We start from the raw sequence: 23,527 nt of genomic DNA on the forward strand, positions 1-23,527 counted from the left end.
ATATAAACATCATCATAGTAACAGTGTTACATATATTTGTATGAAAATATTCAAAAATACAGACGTTTTGTTGCTGTTTATCCCAAACATAGACAGAATAAACACTTTTAGTAATGTGGTTTAAAGTTACACACATTATGTCTATCCGTATCCCAAGTATAAAAATAAATGATAGGCTATAACTTTGTGCAGTTTGTCGAAAGGCGCTTTATGAAGTTCCGTTCATTGCTTTTTAAGGGGCAGGATCTGCCACAGTCAAAATGGCCGACTCGTTGACGTACTAAGCAATCGAACCGTGTGTATTTATGTCTATGCTCTGACCGCGGATGCGGTGTAAAAAAAAGCCCGCAAACTTCAGGCACGAGTTTTGGGGTTGGTGTGACACCTGAACCCAACCTCCAGTCCATGTTCACTGAACGACCAGACGCAGCTGGACGCAGATGAGGAAAAGTCTCGAGATGAATGAAGCAAATCCACACTTTGTAATTGCGACGACACTATTATCTTCTCGCTTCTCGGACGACTGAAGCTCTACGTATACTAACGACCTATGACATTTTGCTGCGTTTCTCACATTCAGAACATTTTACATGATGAAGTTTAAACCCAACCAGACCAGGACTTATGACGCTGAAGGCTTCAAAAGACGAGCGGCGTGTTTGTGTTTCAGAAACGAGTCCGAAGATGAGGTAAGACTTTTAGTGAGCCGACTGCTTTTCTTTCTTTTTTTTGTTCAACAACTGTTGACAGTAGTGTACTCGTTAGCTCCTGAGCATGTTTTCTTAAAAATTTGCCTTGTATTATATGACATTAGCTTAAGCAGATGTACCTGATGAAGTGGCCATTTAATGTGTTATTCTCATAGCCCTAAGAGAGAGTAGTGGGTTATTTTGTTTCCAACTGGATTGGAATCAATAAAGGCCATGAAAAAATGAATGTTTATTTACCTATTGTTACTACACTGAATTTGCACCTGTTGGACTTTGTTGTCAACCATCCCAAAAACATCTGGACTGTTGGCTTTCAAATGGTGATAAACAGTTATGTCCAGCGAAAGTCATTCTACAGAAGAAATTAATAAATAAACAAACATTTAATTTAATAACATTTATGTTAATACAATCGCCAGGATTTCATTAAAAGTATGTAGCTTTTGTGTCCTGGATCACTGAAAAGTCTGCCGAGTGGATGTGTCCCATCTGACATCTGAGCATCGCTTGAGACGTGGCTGCGGTGGTGGTGGGTGTGTGGGGAGGCGTTGAATGCTACACAGTGTCCTAAACACCAAGTGACCTCTGAGCTGCAATTTTTAGAAACAAGGCTCAGGCTTGCTGTCCCCCTTTGCAGATTTGCTTTCGAGGGTCCCGATGCTGCCAATCTCTCCGCATTTCTCCTCATTGCCCGGTACTCTTCTTCACCATGTCTTGTGTTGTCATGTGATTAAATCACTTGGATTATTGCTGATTGTAGTGCAGGAAGAAGTCATCTCACACGTCACACAACAATGTGTTCTCGTGATGCCTTCAATTGCACGCATCACAGTTTCTGTGGTGAAGTCCTGTCTGCATGCCAGGTTGACAGCCATTCCTAAGCATGTCTGTCAAGGTTTAGGGCAGCGGACAAATGATCAAAAAGAAGTATCACTTGAATGTAATACATTGCCATTAATATACAGTGCCGTGAAAAAGTAATTACCACCATCCTGATTTCAGATTATTATTTTTTTTGCACATTTATCACAGTTAAAGTTCCTAGATTTTGATTATTTAGACCGCCATAGTGTGACTCTCTAACATGGACTTAGTATAAAAGCGTCAATTTAATTTTAGAAGACAAAAAAAAGCACCCTCATATGAGTGTCCTCTGACAGCAACTTCTGTTTGACCCAGTTTTGTATCGGCTTTGTAAATCTTTACAAATGTCCTAAATCTCCTTTACAAATGTCTGAAAACTGCGGAGCTCATCAACGCGATGCTTCAGGGTTGATAGTGAAAAAGAAACTGTATTATACACATCTATTGGATGTCCTGAGCAGAAGCACTGGTGAAGCACTGGTCCATATTTCACTAACAAGTAGATTTTATGTATTTTTTGTTCAAGAAAATGAAACATTTCCAATATCATCAATCCATTTGGAGCAATTGGTAAATAACTAATTGTCTTTGGAGCGCCCACATTTTGATCGCCAAAAAAAACGACCAATGTCTTCGTGTGACGTCAGTGGCAGAAGTGGAGTCCAAATTCACTGCATAAGACAAAGGAATGTTTGATATCTTAATGTGGCAGTAGTAACTCATATTTTATATATCGGAGCTGTCGGGTGGAATCCCTTCACCTCCGAAATGACAACTTTTCAGCAATAAAAAAGACAGCTTGCTTGAGTGAGTTTCCAAACACTGCTTTGTTCAAGATGGTATTATACCTGTCATACTGTATATCAATGCACTCTTCTGCCTGTCACACAAAGCTCCCATGTCACATGCACCCTACAGAAAAGCCTTTGTCATCCATAGGAACTCTTTTCAAACGTCTTAGTTATTTGTGATGCAACCAATACAAAATTGAGCTGTCGAAACCGGTTTATGTAGGCGGAAATGAATCTGCAAGAATTACCTCGTGGGATGACTTGGCTGTCTTCTTTCCTCAAGGAGACATTTCAATGATCGATTTTTTTTAAACAACAAGCCAACCTGTTTCACGATCACTATTTTCACTCGTTTTTGTCTAAAAACACATCCAGACTTTCAATATTGGCAAAAATTACACTGCAGAATATGTAGTAGTTCAATGAGGAAAAATCATCGCCTCCTGCTCGTTACGTGTCAGGCTGTGACAGGCTGATGTGTCCAAAATGTGGGTGGGCCAAAATCTGTCGGAAAATCAAATATTTCATCAGAGAACAAGCCTAGAAGTATTGCTGAGTATATTTTGGGGGGATTTTTTTTTTCTGCAGAGATCATTTGTAAATCCAGAGCTATGGAATAAGTGCCAATATTCGCAGGATTAGATGTACCCTTTTTAATTAGACATTTGCTCTGTTGTCTCTTTTGAGCATGCTGAGGCTGCATGGAATTAAGGGCAGCCTCTTGATGGAGTGTGGATTTCACATGCCCCGTGTGCATGGCACATTACCGCATGACCTCATCTTCAGGTTTAAGACATACGTATCTGCCACCAGCCTGCTCCTCCGCTCTGCTTAAGTTTATAGAATGGCTATTAGTGTATTAGTAGAATAAACTGCCAGTGCAGGGAAGACAGCGTTTACCAAGTAGTGGAGATTCTGTCAAAATATACTAATATACTTTCCCGGAAGGATAAAATGTTTTTTTTTTTTTTAAATGGTTGCTGATTTATTTTTCTTTTTTTTTTCAACCAAAAGCCCTGCTGATTGCACCTTTTAAGGGTTTGCCACAAGGTGCAAAACACTGGTTATACTCAATAAAAGAAAGGTCATATTAAATAAGATTATAATACAGTGGAAGCGAAGGAGATGCCTTTTTCATTCCACTTTAAACTTATGGCTGAGTGTTTTATGGATTTTATGTTTTACAAATAGCAGTGATAGACTGATTTTTACAATTGTATTACTGTACAGGCATACATTTGACCAAGTTTAGAATGATGTGAGACGGTGGAGAAAGTTTCCATTCTCACCCATGAACTATCCTGAAGTGCCTCCATTTGAGTCCACTTTAAAGCACACCTAGTGTGACCTAATTGCACAAGACGCTCACGAGGACTGTGTGCTGTGTTGTCACTGTTGACAAGCTATCTGCTGGGGTCATTAAACTCCTCTGCTTAGCGCTCTTGTTTTCACACAAAAAGACAACTGCTGATCCAGGGGTTTTAGAAAAGCCTGTTGACTGCGTGTACACATACAACTGTCTGCATTTTGAGCATGTATTTGAATGCCATCTGCATATGTCTGTAAAACCACTGTCAGACAGTATGTTTACATGCTATTGGAGAACGTTTTATCATTTGATCAGTTTGAATGAAACTGGACTTCATGATAAACTCTTAAAGCATACCAAATATCTACCAATTCAAGATGTTCCATCGAACAAATCCATGCAATGTCTAGCATGATAACAACTAATCTTATGAGATAGTAATAAACCTTTCTTACATATCAATATTAATCATATCATATCATATTAATATGGTAGTCATCAAACACATCACCTGACACAAACACTCAAGTATATACACATGCTGTTGAACGTAAAGCATCTATTGTGGATTTTGGTTGGATTTGTTAGAGCAAGGCACGTCACTGTTCTTTTCCACTGTTTTTCAGTTGTTTGCTTAGGTTTGATGACAAATACAATGTCTTTCTCTTTTAATTTTTTTAATTGATGATGTGTATATATATCATACTATTGACATAACTGACACAGCTATCGCCATCCTGCCTACACACCATGTGGTGGGTGTGGTTATGTCAGGTATACCATTATTTGTGACTGAATTATTGCACCCATTGTTGGTTGCTGCCAGGTAGTTTATCACTGTCCCATCACAGCAGAGACGACACAGGATAATGTAGTTAATATCGGCCCAGTTGTTTCAAGGTAATCTAATCAGATTTTGGATAATGGATTGAATAAATTATTGAAAATGGGTTGTTCAAAACCAAAAACGGTTTCTGAAACGGGATTAGATCATGTAATCCAATTTTGGTCATAATCTGGATCAAACCCTCACTTTGTGTTTTTCTTTTTTTTTTGTAGGATTGGGTTGATTTGGATTTTTTAAAAAAAACAGGATTATTGTAAATTCACTAACTTCTAAATTATTCTAAATTTTAATTTAAAGCATTTAGGCTGGTAAAAGATTGAAAATGGGGTACTGTATTTGTATTTCCTGTGCTTTTTTTTTTACTCAAATAAATACACATTGAGTGACGTCATGCTGGCTGTCCTACTAGTTTGTTTTTGTTTTTTTTACACACCTAAGTAGCCTTCAGTGTGATATGCAGTCTAATTTAGAACACTCATTATCCGGATTTGGTCATTTTAAATTTGGATCTGGGTCAGACTGATCTAATCCAACTTTTCTTTGAGGAACTAGGATAAAAGTAACAAGGATTACGTGATCCTGGTTACAAAAAAAAATAATAATAAAAAAAAAAAAAGGGTTTGCAAAATCCGAATAATTTGTATCCAGATTACAGCGTTTGAACAATTTGGCTCTGATTGCCAGTTTGATCAAATTTCACATGGCTGAAAATTTTATCAAGATTAACCTGTGAAATAATTTGTTCCATACTCAAGGCTGGTAAGATCCTGTATATGACGTCGCTTATGTGTAACACTTTGTATGAAATTAGCAAGTCCATTCAGCAGAAAAGACCTGATAAGTCTTCTCTGTAGGTGCTACTGGTGAGCAGCAGCCGACATCCAGACCAATGGATTGTGCCAGGGGGAGGCGTGGAGCCTGATGAGGAACCCTGCGGGGCAGCTGTTAGAGAGGTGTATGAGGAGGTGAGGTCATCATCTTCAGTAAGATGGACACGCATTCATACAATCTGCCACTAGCAATATCATTGTACTATAATTCTGATAACTGTAAAGATAACTTTGTGCTTGACAACAACCATCCATTTCCTATACCACTTACTGTATCCTGTTCAGTGTCTCTGGTGAGATGAGTCCATCTCAGCTGAGGGAGAGTACACCCTGTACTGATTACCAGTAAATCACAGGGCACATACAGACAGACAGCTTTTACACCTACAGCATATAAGCATTTTTTTCTTCAGTGAACTTAACATACATGTTTTTAGACTGCTGGAACCAGCCAAGAATCAACACTACTGTATTATTAAATATATAAAAACAAACAAAATCGCCTCTAAAATGTATGACAAATATATATTGTTGTACTTAGAATAGTGAATCTGTGTTTCTTCTATTATTTGGTCACATGACAATGGACACAGTGACAGTGGCTGTCTCTCTGAATACTCTATGTGACAAAAAAAACTGAGTGTTAAGGTTTACTTAGACCAGGGGTGTCAAACGCATGGCCTGTGGGCCAAACCAGCCCGTCAGGGGATTAAATTTGGCCCGTGGGTATAGAGACGGCGGCAAACACGGGGCAAAAACGAGTGAATATTCCGATGGCCACACACTGTCACGGTGCCCCCTAAAAAGGCTGATGATTACAATGATTACAGTCACCGATGTCAACGCCCACCTTCGCTCACCCAGACACTGCAACACAAAGAAAAACAATTTGAAACACAGGACCATGACAGTATCCCCCCCTCAAAGGACGCCCCCTGGCAGACCACCCGGCTTCTGCGGGTGGAGAGAGTGGAAGGCCCGGAGCAAGGATGGATCTAAGATCCAATAGCGGGGAACCCAGGAACGCTCCTCAGGGCCGTAACCCTCCCAGTCGACCAAATACTGCACACCCCTGCCCCTTCTTCTGGAATCCAATATTTCACCCACCGTGTACACTGGCTCACCATCAACCACCCGTGGAGGAGGAGGAGGCACCGCTGGAGGGCACGGAGGGCTGGAGGAAACCGGTTTGAGCAAGGAGACATGGAATACAGGGTGAACTTTTCATGGCGCGAGGGAGCCGAACTTTAACTGCACCTCTGGACGTAAAACGACCGGAACAAACAACTTGCCATCAGGAACACCTCCCGGAGCCTAGAGAAGAAGGCGCCTGAGCCCAGCAGAGGCAAATTACGATGTGGGAAATATGGAACTGCTGGCCATTGTCCTGGCGCTGCAGGAGTGGAGGCACTGGCTGGAGGGTACTAGGGAACCTTTTCAAGTTTTCACCGACCACAAGAACCTGTCTTACCTCCGGACTGCTAAGAGACTCCACCCCCGTCAAGCACGTTGGGCCCTGTTCCTTACCCGTTTCGATTGCATCATCACTTACCGCCCTGGTAGAAGAACGGCAAACCTGACAACTTGTCTCGGCTGCATGGCCCGTCTGCTGTTCAACCTGTTGTGGAGACCATTCTACCTGGGACCCGGGTGGTGGGAGCACTTCAGTGGGAGGTTGAGAAGAAGGTGGTGGAGGCGGGGAGGGACGTCCAGGCTCCGGGAGGTGTTCCTGATGGCAAGTTGTTTGTTGAGGTGGGGACACACTTCTAGAGTCGCTTGCCATCCTGGGGTCAGTCGGACATTTTTCCTCATTTCCCAATGCTTCTGGTGGCAGGGACTACGCAGGGATGTTAAGGAATATGTTTCGGCATGCTCAGTGTGTGCCCCATAGCAAGATGTCCCATCGTCCTCCAGCTGGTCTTCTTCGTCCATTGCCCATTCCTTCCCGCCCCTGGTCCCACGTCGCCTTGGACTTCATCACGGGCCTTCCGCTGTCCGGAGGGAACTCGGTCATCCTGAGTGTTGTCGACAGATTCTCCAAGATGGCCCATTTCGTTGCTCTGCCGAAGCTGCCGTCCTCCTTTGAGAAATGCTAATCTCCTTGTTGACCATGTCTTTCGAGTTCATGGTATTCCTGCTGATCTGGTGTCCGACAGGGGGCCGCAGTTCGTCTCGGGTCTGGAGGTTATTCTGGAAAGCGCTGGGGGCTTCCTCTAGTCCTTCGTCCGGTTTCCTCCCGCAGACCAACGGCCAGGCTGAGAGGGTGAATCAAGATGTGGAGGCTGCTCTTCGCTGTGTTTGCCATCAGCACCCCTCCTCGTGGTCTTCTCACCTGCCTTGGTTGGAATATGCGCATAACACCCTCGTTTGCTCTGCCACTGGACGGTCGCCGTTCATGACTGCACACGGTTATCAGCCACCGTTGTTCCCTTCTCAGGAGAGGGAGGTGATCGTCCTGTCTGTACAGGTTCATCTCGACAACAAAAGGAAGGTCAGGATTAGGATGATTTAACACAGGAGCATTCACAAACAATTGTTTAATAGGATCAAAAGTCGCATCTGCCTTAGGGGTCCATACAAATGGTATTTTCGTATAGAACCTAAATTTGGATAGCGGTCAGAACGGCGGCAAACACGGGGCAAAAACGAGTGAATATTCCGACGCCCACACACTGTCACGGTGCCCCCTAAAAAGGCTGATGATTACAATGCATGACAGGTGCGTCACCGATGTCAACGCCCACCTTCGCTCACCCAGACACCGCAACACAAAGAAAAACAATTTGAAACAGAGGGCCATGACAGATAGACCCAAACATCTTACATTTCTCAGCATTTTCTTGATATGCTTGCATTTTGCAAGATAGTCTTACCTTATACTCTATTGGTAAGGTCAGTAACAAATTGTGCTGAGCTCAAAACATTTCTAAACAATTTTCAAAAGTAATTAACTAACTAACTCAGATTAACTAACTTGTTTAAACTATTTTAACTTTAGTTATTGCTTTGTTCATCTAGGTTGGTAATTATACAGTGGTGCCTTGAGATACATCTTTAATTTGTTCCGTGACCACACACGGAACTCGGCCTGAATCCTCACAGCTCATCAGTACAGCGCTAATATTAGATTCGCAGAGGATAAATAATATATGACTGTGGGTACTGTTATATTGTCTGTCCACATGTCTTGCTACAGCATTTGTATTCAGTCAGTTGATTAAAGGGTTATAGCACCGCAACATAGATGTTAATTAGCTTCAGCATTAAGATAGTGGGCTGAAAGGCTAAGCTATGTGGTTGTTTTAAATGCACAAGGTTTAATTCTCATTATTTTGTCTTTAGTTTGACAGTAAATTTAGACGGGGAGTGAGATTTAACAGCTTGAAGCCTGATTTTTGAAGAATTGCTCACTATTTTCCAAAGCGCTCCTTATTGGGAAGTGAGTTGAGTTTACTGCCACCATACAACGCTCATATCTCAATCTGCGCTTGCAAGTAAAATAAAAAAAACAAAAAAAAACAAAAAACGGCTGAAGGACAGCCGAATGACTGCTCGTGTCTTGGAAAACTCGTAAGTCGAGTCACTAGTAACTCGAGGCACCACTCTATTTTTAAACTTTTAAACGTTTTCAGTGATTTTACCTATTGTTGTATATTTTTTAATTTGCTTTTTAAAGAATAATTTGTTTAGCAATAAAATATAGGTTGTTTAAACTATCAATAGGTGCATCAAGCCATTATTCAACCAAATCACACTGATGTAATTTTGAGATGCTGGATTAAAATGTGATCATACTAATCGTAACCAGTTGAAGAAAGTTGAACATACATTGACTGTATCACATCATCCTATTGTAAACACGTGGATACAGATACCTGTACATCTGACTAACACAAATTGGCATCCAACACACAAAGCTCTAGAATAGTTACATCATTAGCAACAAGGTAAATTCAGGTGAATGTTAGACATGTTTAGCATTGATGCCCAGTCATTTACAGTGTTGCTTTGTGGTTTCATAAAGAGGTGGCTCGTTTGGCTACATACTGATTGTTGGGTTTGTGTTGTGAGGTTGTGCCTTGGATTGTAGTGTGTTGACAACTTTGAAGCATGGCAGTGACATTTAGGACGACTCTCGGGTTACTCCATCCTGTGCCCATGACCAGAGTGTCTGAATATAGATGAGCTTCAAACCAACAACTTGGAGAGCCTACAACTCAAATCATATTTCAGTACACTGATATAGAGTTCAACTTGACAACATGGATACATACTGTATAATTGTTACAACTTATGATTGTAATGTTTCCATCATTTAATTTCATGCTGTTAGGTTATTTTGTTGTCTCCCATTGAAGAATGATTGAAGCAATTTTATTTTAGGCTTTAACTAGAGCTAGGATGGCATTGATGCAAATATACAAATCTCTACTTTTACTTGCCGCTACAAAATGTCAATTGCCAAAAAGTGATATTTAACTTAAGTAAGTTGAATGCTATAACTGAGAATTCTAACTGGCCTCTTTGATCAGTTGTAGTTTTATTGATGTGTAAGACTATATGCATTTTACACCTTCCTGTTTTGTGATTGTCAGTTACACACACGGTAAACCTTGAGGGCTCTATTTCTGTGACCGGCATAAATATCTGCGTGGAGGCGGCTTAGACCAGCTTTTGGTAATTTGACAGACGAGTGTATTTAAAAGTGTGTCTGCACCGCTGTTGGCGTGAACACAGCCAACTTCGTTCGCCACCAATCAAAGCGGCTCCTCTCATTCCCATTAAATGTGGCGCAATGAGTCTCGCATGGAAACATCTCTGTGTGGAAGAGGACGATGCGTAAATGCAGCGATCTGTTCTTGACTGGTGCATTGTCACTGTTGGTGTGGCAACAGACAATGTAAGCGGGTACCCATAGTAAAAACAGAATAACCTGGTGATAACCCCTCGCGACTTAAAATATGTCCGCGGACCTCATGTGCACCCCCCCACCCCCGCAAAGAGCTCCGTGCCAGCAATGGGATCATTTAAAAATATAATAATAATATGTTCAATGAATTGATTTCTACAATGATTCAGAGAGTTTGATGCCCGCTGCTCACGTTTTTATGAATGGAATACGTGTGACATCCACCACACATTTTGGAGCTTATCTATGTCTGTGTGCTCCCTGATCAAATTCACCAAAATAATGTGAGACCAGCCGTCTCCCTTGCACCAAAAGTTATACGTGATCTCACCAGGCGTCATTTTAGACTGACTCTCTGTGACAAAATTGTCATTGCGCTGGGCGCATGTCAAAGGTCACACCTTCACTGCGCCAGAACGCCCAGCTTGTTGCAGACCAGTCTGCCAAATTGGCAAATGTGCAGTGAGGATTCCACGAAAATCAGGATACGCCAGTTTTTGCACTCTGCCGCAGAGCCGCCATCTACGAAAATAGAGCCCTTAGTGTGTCTTAGGGAAAGGTTCACAGTGGTAGTCTCATCCCTACTAACTGATGCTGGCAGCTTTAGAGGCCGGATTTAAAATGCTACACAGGCGTTCATGTTGCTAAACAATTTCTTGATCCCCTGAAAGGCATGATATGCACCACCAGACAGAAACAGGAAGCATTATGACAAAAAGCTATCTCATTAAGCTTTCTGGACCGTCATCCACAGATTGCAAAATGTTTAGTCATGTGCTTCAATACCATCAGTCCAAGACTATCTGAGTTTAAAAACCACCATGCTCATTTGTTGTGAAACTACACATCATCAGCTCATTCTGTCTTCATCCTGATGTTCAGCCTACCTGGTCTTCTCTGTTGCGCCATTTGATGGTGGCATGGTATCATTATATCATGCCACTGGGGAAACCAGGAGAAGCCACTGTATTCATTGTCATGTGATAGCACCTTCCCCCTTTTTTTTTGCCAGTCTCTGTTTAAAGCACATTCATAATCATAAGCATTTGTCCCCACTTAATAGACCATGAGTTGTACCATAATAATACCATAAACAACTGGAAAATGCCCAATAGGAGATATTGTAATTGTATACAGCCATGCGTTTCTTGTTCACCTTGTTCTTTAGCTATAATGAAATATTATGACCATGAGCGTTCCAATGTGCCCTATGATTGACTAGAGACCAGTATATGGTGTACCAGGCCTCTTTTCTGAAGCCGGCTAGAATAGGCTCCAGTTACTGTACTCATGACCCTTAAGTGGTCAAGCAATAAAGAAAATTATAGATCATCCAATATCCAATTGGTAGTCTCAAATTCTAATGCATTTATTGCTGATTTGTATGTCGTATGTGTTTTGCTTCTTGCACGCACAGGCTGGGGTTAAGGGAAAGCTTGGCAGACTTCTGGGAATTTTTGAGGTAAGCCTATAAAACTGTCATGGGAAATTTTTGTTGAATCAACACAAAAAAAAAAGAAGATTTTAATTAATACACAAAACGGCTCCTCATCAGCTTATCTGGTTGCCTTGCTTACGACTTCGGACGTTCCGCCGCACTGTGCTTTACGGAGACTTGGCTTTGTGAGGGTGTCACCGATGGCGCCATAATGCTTCCCAGCTTCCATCTTCACCGGGCAGACTGCGTCATGGAATTTTCAGGGAAAACAAAAGGCGGCGGGATATGCTTCTATATCAACGAAAAATAGTGTATGGACATTACGGCGCTCGGCACACACTGCAGCCCGCATTTAGTCGCTGTTTTTGAACTATAAGCCATTCTACTCGTCTCGTGAGTTTGCATCTTTCATTCTCGCCGGTGTTTACATTCCGCCTCAAGCTAACACGAATGCCGCACTGCTAACGCTTGCTGAACAAATACACGAAATTGAAAGAAAACACCCAGACTCACCCCACATTATTCTTGGGGACTTTAACAAAGCTAAACTCAACCACGAACTCCTTAAATACAAGCAGCACATCGACTGTCCTACCAGGGAAAATAACATTTTAGACCACTGCTATACTACGCCAAATAACGCATACCGTGCCATACCTCGTGCAGCTCTGGGCTCTTCTGATCACTGCTTAATTCACTTAATACCAACATACAGGCAAGAACTTACCGTAATTTCGTTTAATTTCTTGTGTATAATTTTTTCCCCCAACAAATTGTCAAAAGTCAATAGAGTGCATTAGACATGGGTATAAAATAAAAAAAACCTTCACATTTCATAAATGTATGCCGCCATCTAGTGGTTATGAAAAAGCTGTACACTGTCATTCCAATATGCCATCGCCACCTAGAGGTTATGAAAAAGGTGTAGCCTACACTTTCATTCCAATATGACCTGGAGGTACATATGCCTGCATATTTATACATTTATATTCATAAGTTTACATAACCAGGCAGAATTTGTGAAATAGTTTTTTTTTATGACTGATGACGGAACAACAACCATTTCTTTATGGTTATGTTTTGGTTACTAATAATGCTTTTCTGAAATGCTTGACAGTTTAATTTGAAGCCCATTAAAATAAAATTTAATGTGTTTTGCCTGGATCTTCATTTTTTCTTTAAAGAATTGTATCCATCTTACAAATTCTGCCTGGGTAATCAAACATGATCACAACTGTGTGTTTTCTCATTTACTAAATAAAAGTAGGGCTTTGAATTTCAAAATAAGAGCAAGTAAATAAAAAAAGTATTACATGTTCGAATAAAGTGCTTAACTTCAGAATAATTCTTTAAAAAAAATACAGATAATATTTCATGTTTTGATCGTATGGGTAGAAGCAAAATCATGTATTGTAAAAATGCATTATGCATGGGTAGAAGCGTTTTCCAGAATTTTGAGGTCAACTTTGGGGGTGCGTATTATACATGGGTGTGCATTATACATAGGAAATTACAGTAAATGCGGGAAGCCTACGGTGAAAACAGTGAAAAAGTGGACCAACGACGCAAAGATAGAACTTCAAAGCTGCACAGACTGGAGTGTCTTTGAAAATTCAGCTGGCAGCCTGGATGAATATACGGACACTGTCACATCCTATATCAGTTTCTATGAAGAGGTGTGTGTACCAACAAAGTCATTTCGCACGTTCAATAACAACAAACAATGTTTCACTGCCAAACTTAAGCAACTTCGCCAGGCTAAAGAAGACTCATATCGAAGTGGGGATAGGGCCCTGTATAATCACACTAGAAACCAGCTGACTAAAGAAATTAACATTACAAAGAGAAACTATGAAGTAAAGTTAGAAAAACAGTTTACCGCTAACGACTCTAAATCAGTCTGGCATGCATTACAATCGCTAACCAATTACAAGCGACCAACCCCCCAAGCTGAGAACGATAAAAGAATAGCCGACGACTTGAACACCTTCTACTGCAGATTTGAAAAGGGCACTTTCACAGACCACACCCACCCAGCCGCACCACCAACCACCATCACACTTCTGACTTCTGCGTTGACCATCCTCGAACAAGATGTGAGACGCATCTTCAAACAACAAAAGATTAACAAAGCGGTAGGCCCAGATCTTGTGTCCCCATCCTGCCTCAAAGTCTGCGTGGACCAGCTCGCTCCAGTCTTCAGACAACAGATCTTCAATAGATATCTGGCCTCGTGCTGGACCAGCGTAATAGGTCCCGTGATGGACCCCCTGTAGTTTTCCTACCAAGCAAACAGGTCTGCGGATGACGCAGTCAACGTGGGACTGCCCCAGGGTTGTGTCCTCTCTCCGCTGCTGTTCTCTGTCTACACCAACGACTACATTTACACACACCCTGAAGTTTGCAGATGACACCACAGTCATCAGCCTCATCAAAGACGGTGACGAGTCTGCGTATCGACAGGAAGTGGAGCGGCTGGACCTGTGGTGCGGTCGACACAACTTGGAGCTGAACACGCTCAAGACTGTAGAGATGATCGTGGACTTCAGGAGGCATCCTTCGCCACAGCTGCCCCTCATGCTCTCCAACTGCCTTGTGTCAACCGTCGAGACCTTCAAGTTCCTGGGAATTACAGTCTCTCAGGACATGAAGTGGGAGATCAACATCAACTCCATCCTCAAAAAGGCCCAGCAGAAGATGTACTTCCTGTGGCTTCTGGGGAAGCACGGCCTGCCACAGGAGCTGTTGAGGCAGTTCTACACAGCTGTCATCGAATCAGTCCTGTGTTCTTCCATCACAGTCTGGTTTGGTGCTGCTACAAAAAAGGACAAACTCCGACTGCAACGGACAATCAAAACTGCTGAAAAGATTGTCGGTACCCCCCTACCCACCCTTGAGCACTTACACGCTGCCAGAACTAAGACAAGAGCATGCAAAATCCTCTTGGACTCTCCACATCCTGGTCACCACCTCTACCAGCTCCTTCCCTCAGGTCGGCGCTAGCAAACAATGCAAACTAAAACAAGCAGATATTCCAACAGCTCTTGCCATTAACTTCTTAAACAGTTAACTTAAAATTCCATTGCAAAATGCTGCCAATTTTTTTATTGTATTTTATTTTTAATTTTTTTATTTATTTTTTGTTTGTTTTTGTTTTTTTTGTCTTGAGTTTGTTGTCATATTTCTTTCGGGCCAATTATACATTACTCGTGCACTCACTATAGTAGTCTCGCCACGCTGCACACATTTGCATATCTGTTGTTGACCTATACAGGCCACTCATGTACCTGAGTAGCATTTGCAACATTTGCACAATTGACATTGTCCCAGATTATCGCACTACTAGTCATTTTAAACTGCATACATTTCTTGAAGTCTCAGTGCCCTTTGCAGAATGGTCACTGCACCGGACTATTGTTCTATTAGTCATTTCAAACTGCGCTAATTGCTAGAGGACTCTGCATCTTTTTACACAATTGTCAAAAAATTATAATAATAATCATAATAAATTGTACCGGAATTACCACATTAATGGTAACCTTTTATTGCTCAGTTGCACAGTTTCTTTTTCTTTTTTATGTCTTTATGTCTCAAAAGTATTCTCTGTCAATTGACTGTCTGTTGTCGTACTAGACCGGCTCCAACTACTGGAGAAAAATTCCTTGTGTGTTTTTGACATACTTGGCAAATAAAGATTATTCTGATTCTGAGTTAAAGTCCCTGTTAATTTTGTCATTGTCTTAAGTGTCTTTTGTTTCTGGGTTGTTGTGTTCCTCTTGTGTCTATCAAAGAAACAACAGTAATTCTTGTTTGTGCACCACATTTATATAATGGCAATGTTTTTAAAACTTTACAGCACAACCAAGACAGAAAGCACAGGACATATGTCTATATCCTCATTGTCACAGAGATACTGGAGGACTGGGAGGACTCTGTCAACATAGGTATGCATTTTATTTACTATTGCTGCCTATACTCTCATATAAATCAGATTTCTGGACTGCAGTCTGTGTTTGCTTATAGTTTGGTATAGAACCTTTTGCTTTGTTGCTTGACAATTTGGTTGCTTATGGACAATGTTGTTTGAGTTGAAAATAAAAAAATAATATAATATGTAGGAGACCTTGATAAGCTTAAATAAGAGTTGATATTCTTGCAAGAAGGCACAACAACCATACAGCAAAAGCAGCGTACACAGGAATGGTTCAAAGAATACTTCTCTGAGCTTTTTTTTTTTTTTTTGTGTAAGTTACGCCTGTACATTGGGGTTCACCCTGGTGGACGAGAGGGTAGCCAACCTCCACCTTCGGGTGGGGGGACGGGTCCTGACTGTTGTTTGTCCCTATGCACCAAACAGCAGTTCAGAGTACCCACCCTTTTTGGAGTCCTTGGAGGGGGTGCTGGAGAGCGCTCCCGCTGGGTACTCCATTGTTCTGCTGGGGGACTTCAATGCTCACGTGGGCAATGACAGTGAGACCTGGAAGGGTGTGATCGGGAGGAACGCCCCCCCCCCCCCCCGATCAGAACCCGAGCGGTGTTCTGTTATTGGACTTCTGTGCTCATCATGGATTGTCCATAACAAACACCATGTTCAAGCATAAGGGTGTCCACACGTGCACTTGGCACCAGAACACCCTCGGTCGCAGTTCGATGATCGACTTTGTGGTCATGTCATCGGACTTGCGGCCGCATGTCTTGGACACTCGGGTGAAGAGAGGGGCGGAGCTGTCAACTGATCACCACCTGGTGGAGAGTGCCCTGTCGTGTCGGCAATCCCCGAACCCGTTGGTGGACACCAATGGTGAGGGATGCCGTCAAGCTGAAGAAGGAGTCCTATCGGGCGTTTTTGGCCTGTAGGACTCCTGAGGCAGCTGATGGGTACAGGCTGGCTAAGCAGAATACAGCTTTGGTGGTCACTGAAGCAAAAACTCTGATGTGGAAGGAGTTCGGTGAGGCCATGGAGAAAGACTTCCGGACGGCTTCGAGGAAATTCTGTTCCACCATCCAGCGTCTCAGGAGGGGGAAGCAGTGCACCATCAACACTGTGTATAGTGGGGATGGGGCGCTGCTGACCTCGACTAGGGACGTTGTGAGCCGGTGGGGAGAATACGACGAAGACCTCCTCAATTCCACCGACACGGCTTCCCATGAGGGAGCAGAGTCTGGGTTCTCTGAGGCGGGCTCTCCTATCTCTGGGGTTGAGGTCACCGAGGTGGTTAAAAAGCTCCTCTGTGGCAGGGCCCCAGGGGTGGATGAGATTCGCCCGGAGTTCCTCAAGGCTCTGGATGTTGTAGGGCTGTCTTGGTTAACACGCCTCTGCAACATCGCGTGGACATCGGGGACAGTGCCTCTGGATTGGCAGACTGGGGTGGTGGTCCCCCTTTTTAAGAAAGGGGACCGGAGGGTGTGTTCCAACTACAGGGGGATCACACTCCTCAGCCTCCCTGGTAAGGTCTATTCAGGGGTGCTGGAGAGGAGGGCCTGTTGGGAAGTTGAATCTCAGATTCACGAGGAGCAGTGTGGTTTTCGTCCTGGCCGTGGAACAGTGGACCAGCTCTACACCCTTGGCAGGGTCCTCAGTATTGCATCTCTGCTTGTTGCTGATGATGTGGTTCTGTTGGCTTCATCAAGCCATGACCTCCAACTCTCACTGGAGCAGTTCGCAGCTGAATGTAAAGTGGCTGGGATGAGAATCAGCACCTCCAAATCTGAGACCATGGTCCTCAGTCGGAAAAGGATGGCATGCCCTCTCCAGGTCGGGGATGCGATCTTGCCCCAAGTGGAGGAGTTCAAGTATCTTGGGGTCTTGTTCACAAGTGAGGGAAGAATGGAACGGGAGATCGACAGGCGGATCGGTGCAACGTCTGCAGTGATGCAGACTTTTTATCGATCTGTTGTGGTAAAGAAGGAGCTAAGCCGAAAGGCGAAGCTCTCGATTTACCAGTCGATCTATGTTCCTACCCTCACCTATGGTCACGAGGTGTGGGTCCCAGATACAAGCGGCCGAAATGAGATTCCTCCGCAGGGTGTCTGGGTCATCCGGGAGGATCTCAGAGTAGAGCCGCTACTCCTCCACATCGAGAGGAGCCAGATGAGCTGGCTGGGGCATCTGATTCGGATGCCTCCCGGACGCCTCCCTGGTGAGGTGTTCCAGGCACGTCCCACCGGGAGGAGACCCCGGGGACGACCCAGGACACGCTGGAGAGACCACATCCATCGGCTGGCCTGGGAACGCCTCGGGATCCCCCCGGAAGAGCTGGATGAAGTGGCTGGGGAGAGGGAAGTCTGGGTGTCCCTGCTAAAGCTACTGCCCCCGCTACCCGACCTCGGATAAGCGGTAGAAAATGGATGGATGGATGGTTGAATGTGTAAGTTACGCCCTACTATCTTTATTCAGATTGGACTACGCTCTATCTGACTATTTATTGTCTTCTCACATTCCAGGAATCTGGTCCCGTTTGTCTCAATTTTCTGATTAACTCTAACAGGAACTATGCCCCAATCTCAAGCATACCCTAGCAATCATTAGTTAGTTTTAAGCATTTCAGCAAGCGTGAGACATAGTTACATGAGAATGATATCGCATTGTATTCTATGTTAAATCAAATGCAGTGGAACTTTTTATTACACGTCAGAGTTTTCCAAACCTTTGAGCTCATAAACCAATCCGTTTGTGGTCCTGACTACAAATTTGGAAAATCCCATATAGGTTATAGTTAAAGTAGCTACCATGACGGCACAGTGCATACTGAATATCATGTATGAACAGCCTCAATGAAACTGTATGAGACTGAACTACAACCAGTGCTGCTTGTCATCCATTATAAACACAGAACAACAAAATCAAAACATGACAAGTGTAATTCAGCCACCTTTACTGGACGATCAGTGTAGAGCAGCATGCTAACAACGTACCTTCAATTCTCTGATCTTGTATGCAGGAAGAAAACGTAAATGGTTCAAGGTTGACGAAGCCATCCGGGTGCTGCATAGCCACAGGCCTGTCCATGCTGAATATCTGCACAGATTCAAGAACACCTGTAACTCCACCTGCAGCCCAGCATGTCACCCAAGCAACGGCAACACAGTGGGCTTACAAGTGATGGACAACAACACTCCTCTCTGCGTTGTTAGTGCCACACAAACCTCGGATCTCCTCAACCGATAAGAGAGATTCTTGTAGGACTCCGAGATGGACTTATCTGAAACACACTGTTACCTACATTACTTGCACAGTTGTAAACTATGAAGTATGGACTCCCATGATTTAAACCCATTTTAAAATGGGCTTGGAGAGTGCCAAAATGTTTTCCAATAATAGTTACAGTTGAATGTGTATTTTTATACAACCCCAATTCCAGTCAAGTTGGGACATTGTGTTAATCATAAATAAAAACAGAATACAATGATTTGCAAATCATGTTCAACCTATATTTAATTGAATACACTACAAAGACAAGATATTTAATATTCAAACTGATAAACATTGTTTTTAGCAAATAATTAACTTAGAATTTTATGGCTGCAACACGTTCCCAAAAAGCTGGGACAGGGTCATGTTTACGGCGGCACGGTGGACGACTGGTTAGAGCGTCAGCCTCACGGTTCTGAGGACCCGGGTTCAATCCCCGGTCCTGCCTGTGTGGAGTTTGCATGTTCTCCCCGTGCCTGTGTGGGTTTTCTCCGGGTTCTCCGGTTTCCTCCCACATCCCAAAAACATGCATTAATTGGAGACTCTAAATTGCCCGTAGGTGTGAATGTGAGTGTGAATGGTTGTTTGTTTGTATGTGCCCTGCGATTGGCTGGCAACCAGTTCAGGGTGTACCCCGCCTCCTGCCCGATGACAGCTGGGATAGGGTGCAGCACGCCCGCGACCCTAGTGAGGAGAAGCGGCTCAGAAAATGGATGGATGGAGGGTCATGTTTACCACTTTGTTACATCACCTTTTCTTTTAACATTCAATAAACGTTTGGGAACTGAAGACACTAATTGTTGAAGCTTTGCAGGTGGAATTCTTTCCCATTCTTGCTTGATGTACAGCTTCAGCTGTTCAACAGTCCGGAGTCTCTGTTGTTGTATTTTACCTTCATACAAAATGCGCCACACATTTTCAATGGGAGACAGGTCTGGACTGCAGGCAGGCCAGTCTAGTACCCGCCCTCTTTTACTACAAAACCACGCTGTTGTAACACATGCAGAATGTGTTTTGGCATTGTCTTGCTGAAATAAGCAGGGGCTTCCATGAAAAAGACGTTGCTTGGATGGCAACATATGTTTCTCCAAAACCTGTATGTACCTTTCAGCATTAATGGTGCCTTCACAGATGTGTAAGTTATCCATGCCATTGGCACTAACACAGCCCCATACCATCACAGATGCTGGCTTTTGAACTTTGCGTCCATAACAGTCCGGATGGTTCTTTTTCTCTTTGGCCCGGAGGACATGACGTCCACAATTTCCAAAAACAATTTGAAATGTGGACTCGTCAGACCACAGAACACTTTTCCACTTTGCATCAGTCCATCTTAGAGGAGCTCGGGCCCAGAGAAGCCGGCGGCATTTCTGGGTGTTGTTTATCAATGGCTTTTGCTTTGCATAGTAGAGTTTCAAGTTGCACTTACGAATGTAGCGCTGAACTATATTTATTGACACTGGTTTTCTGAAGTGTTCTTGAGCCCATGTGGTGATATCCTTTGCACATTGATGTCAGTTTTTGATGCAGTGCTGCCAGAGGGATCGAAGGTGACGGGCATTCAATGTTGGTTTTCGGCCTTGCCGCTTACATGCAGTGATTTCTCCAGATTCTCTGAACCTTTTGATGATGTTATGGACCGTAGATGATGAAATCGTTGAGGAACATTGTCCTTAAACTGTTCGACTATTTTCTCACGCACTTGTTCACAAAGAGGTGAACCTCGCCCCATCTTTGCTTGTAAATGACTGAGCAATTCAGGGAAGCTCCTTTTATACCCAATCATAGCACCCACCTGTTCCCAATTAGCCTGTTCACCTGTGGGATGTTCCAAACAGGTGTTTGATGAGCATTCCTCAACTTTCTCAGTCTTTTTTGCCACCTGTCCCAACGTGTTGCAGCCATAAGATTCTAAATTAATGATTATTTGCTAAAAACAATAAAGTTCATCAGTTTGAACATTAAATATCTTGTCTTTGTAGTGTATTCAATTCAATATAGGTTGATCATGATTTGCAAATCATTGTATTCTGTTTTTATTTATGTTTAACACAACGTCCCAACTTCATTGGAATTGGGGTTGTAGTAATTATCACCAACGGGTTGAGCAAATGTGTGTCCGTTTACTGCTTTCTTGTAGTTTTTGGAGTGTTACGTCTGCACTTTGAAGGTAATTTTCATTCTTGATGATAAATAATACAGTATTTCATTGTTGTTACAGCCAGCGTTTGCTTGGTTTCCTGGCGGCCAGTACTAAGAAGTGCTCAGTGCTAAGAAGTCATAATGCTCAAAGTGCCTTGGTGACAAATCATTAAGGAATATATCTTGTGCTTAAAAGAATACTATACTATCTTTGTGAACTGCTATGACTGTAAAGGTGCAGAGCAAATTAATATTACCTCATGTAAGAGACAGCTAAAGGCAAAGTCTATGCGGATATAATTGCCTCACATGTAATCACCACTCATAATTAATTACATTTGTCGGTTCTATTCAGTATTTATACTAGAATCACATCTGAATTAGGTCTATCACTGTTGAATATTTTTAGAACTCAATTATTCTATCAATTATTACATTGAATAATAAGATAAATTATTGTGCATTGCAAGTTGATTGCAAAATAATTTTAAACAATTTAGCAATATCACAGGCATGAGAGGCGGCACGGTGGACGACTGGTTAGAGCGTCAGCCTCACAGTTCTGAGGACCAGGGTTCAATCCCTGGCCCCGCCTGTGTGGAGTTTGCATGTTCTCCCCGTGCCTGCGTGGGTTTTCTACGGGCACTCCGGTTTCCTCCCACATCCCAAAAACATGCATGAATTGGAGACTCTAAATTGCCCGTAGGCATGACTGTGAGTGTGAATGGTTGTTTGTTCCTATGTGCCCTGCGATTGGCTGGCAACCAGTTTAGGGTGTACCCCGCCTCCTGCCCGATGACAGCTGGGATAGGCTCCAGCACGCCCGCGACCCTAGTGAGGAGAAGCGGCTCAGAAAATGGATGGATGGATGGACATGCATGAGAGGAAGTGATGTACTCTACTCGCCAACCTTTCTCAAAATGAGCGCTACTGTACTACGTGGGTACTGATTAACGCGAAGGGCTACTAGTTTGATGAACACTTCTGAGGCTGCTTCAGGTTCAACTACATACCAATTACAGGTTATTTGTACCAAGACTTCAAAATAACGATGATTTTCATAATAGATTAAATGGACTATTTTTTTTTTTCCCATAAATTCATTATGATTCAGTTACTGGTTTGATGTCAGACAATATAGGCAACAATGTTGATCATTGTTTTCCAAAGTAAAAGCAGATGTTTGCAAATGTCTTATTTTGATTAAACACAAAGCACTGGGTTACAATAAATTTTTTTGGGTAATTTGTCTATGTTTTTTCAACTGATTCAGGACAATTTTGCATTACTGAATCTGAAAATTATGTCTGTTCCTCTTGTTCGGGTCAGGGTTTTATGCCAAGTTTTTAACATTTTAATAATCAACTGTTACAAACTTTGCTTGCTGTAATTTGAATAGTAGACATTGATAAAATTAAGTAGATGTAAATTGAGTGTTACGTCATCATTGTTAAAAATTCAGGGCATGAACCTCCGTTTATTTGAACCTTTAAAGCGAAAGTACCTGTACATGGAAACAAACACATATGGTCATAGTTCAAAAAGTTGACCTGATTGACCAAAACCAGTGAGATATTTGGATTCAGCATATCAAAGTTGTCCTTTATCAGCAAACATCTTAGACAAAATAAATTTGTTGTTGACCAGTGTAATCAATCTGCTTTTAAGAAGGACTACAGAAATCAGAGACTGAACACAGACAAGTTGGACAATTTTAATTTAAATACTGGCTCTAAACGATTAATTGATTATCAAAATAGTTGTTGATTAATCACTTAATTGTGACAACCGTAATCTCAACAAAGTCTAAAAAAACCCCACACAAATCCAATTGTATACAATGTGTCCCAAAAATGTATATAATTAAAATTGGAATATCTGAGTAGTTACATTTTCTAGACAAATAAAACAAAACTGGCTTCATGTTGAAATATAAAAGATGTATTGATCACAATTCCAGAAACAGATTGAAACTGATATAGATTTTTATAACTGATTTCACAAAGCTCCATGATTTGACTGTGAATGGACTATAACATTTTGTCAAATCCTTGGAACACTATTAAAAATAATTGCTTATGTGTTTTTTTTTTGTGACTAATCTGATTCTGAATGATTTTCAAGAGGGCAGTCCCAATGTCTTTTAAGATTTTCCAATCTGCATTAAAACTCACAAATTTGAATTGCACATTAGGAATTTTTTACATTTTAATTTTGAATGAAGTGAACCTTGAATTTAAAACAGAATTTTCAGTATTTAGTGTGCTTAAATAGCATTTATTTATAAAATATTCCAGCAGAAACAAAACCCCTACTGTACTGTCATGAACAATTACTTTGCATGCATCATGTGGAAAGTGATACTGTTTTGTCAACAAAATTCACACACTTCGCAAATGTATAATTTTTCTTATTCATTGAAATAAGCTCTTGATCACGAGAGAACATGGACTTGTTCCTATAAACGTTTGCTGCTGTTTACTCTCTTGTTGTGT

At 42.2% G+C, this 23,527-nt stretch overlaps 1 protein-coding gene and 1 long non-coding RNA gene across 3 annotated transcripts; one reads left to right on the forward strand and one right to left on the reverse strand.

Annotated features, from left to right (window-relative positions):
• The first annotated feature begins 299 nt into the window (after positions 1–299).
• nudt4a (nudix (nucleoside diphosphate linked moiety X)-type motif 4a) lies at positions 300–23,513 on the forward strand. Of its 2 annotated transcripts, XM_061772765.1 has the most exons (6): positions 304–482; positions 581–689; positions 5,376–5,486; positions 11,678–11,722; positions 15,555–15,642; positions 18,640–23,513. In XM_061772765.1, the coding sequence occupies exons 1-6, from the start codon at positions 463–465 to the stop codon at positions 18,864–18,866; spliced, it is 600 nt and encodes a 199-aa protein (XP_061628749.1). In that variant the 5' UTR covers positions 304–462; the 3' UTR covers positions 18,867–23,513. The 2 variants fall into 2 exon arrangements, with proteins under 2 accessions (XP_061628750.1, XP_061628749.1); XM_061772766.1 differs by lacking the exon at positions 11,678–11,722 and having other exon boundaries at positions 300–482.
• LOC133477707 (uncharacterized) lies at positions 698–5,806 on the reverse strand. The gene is made up of 3 exons (XR_009788458.1): positions 5,623–5,806; positions 5,356–5,463; positions 698–1,597 (listed from the first exon to the last, which is right to left on the reverse strand). It is a non-coding gene; the product is annotated as an uncharacterized LOC133477707 (long non-coding RNA).
• Positions 23,514–23,527: the final 14 nt, after the last annotated feature.

The sequence above is a fragment of the Phyllopteryx taeniolatus genome, chromosome 5 (genome assembly GCF_024500385.1).
Source record: "Phyllopteryx taeniolatus isolate TA_2022b chromosome 5, UOR_Ptae_1.2, whole genome shotgun sequence".
Classification (NCBI taxonomy): domain Eukaryota; kingdom Metazoa; phylum Chordata; class Actinopteri; order Syngnathiformes; family Syngnathidae; genus Phyllopteryx; species Phyllopteryx taeniolatus.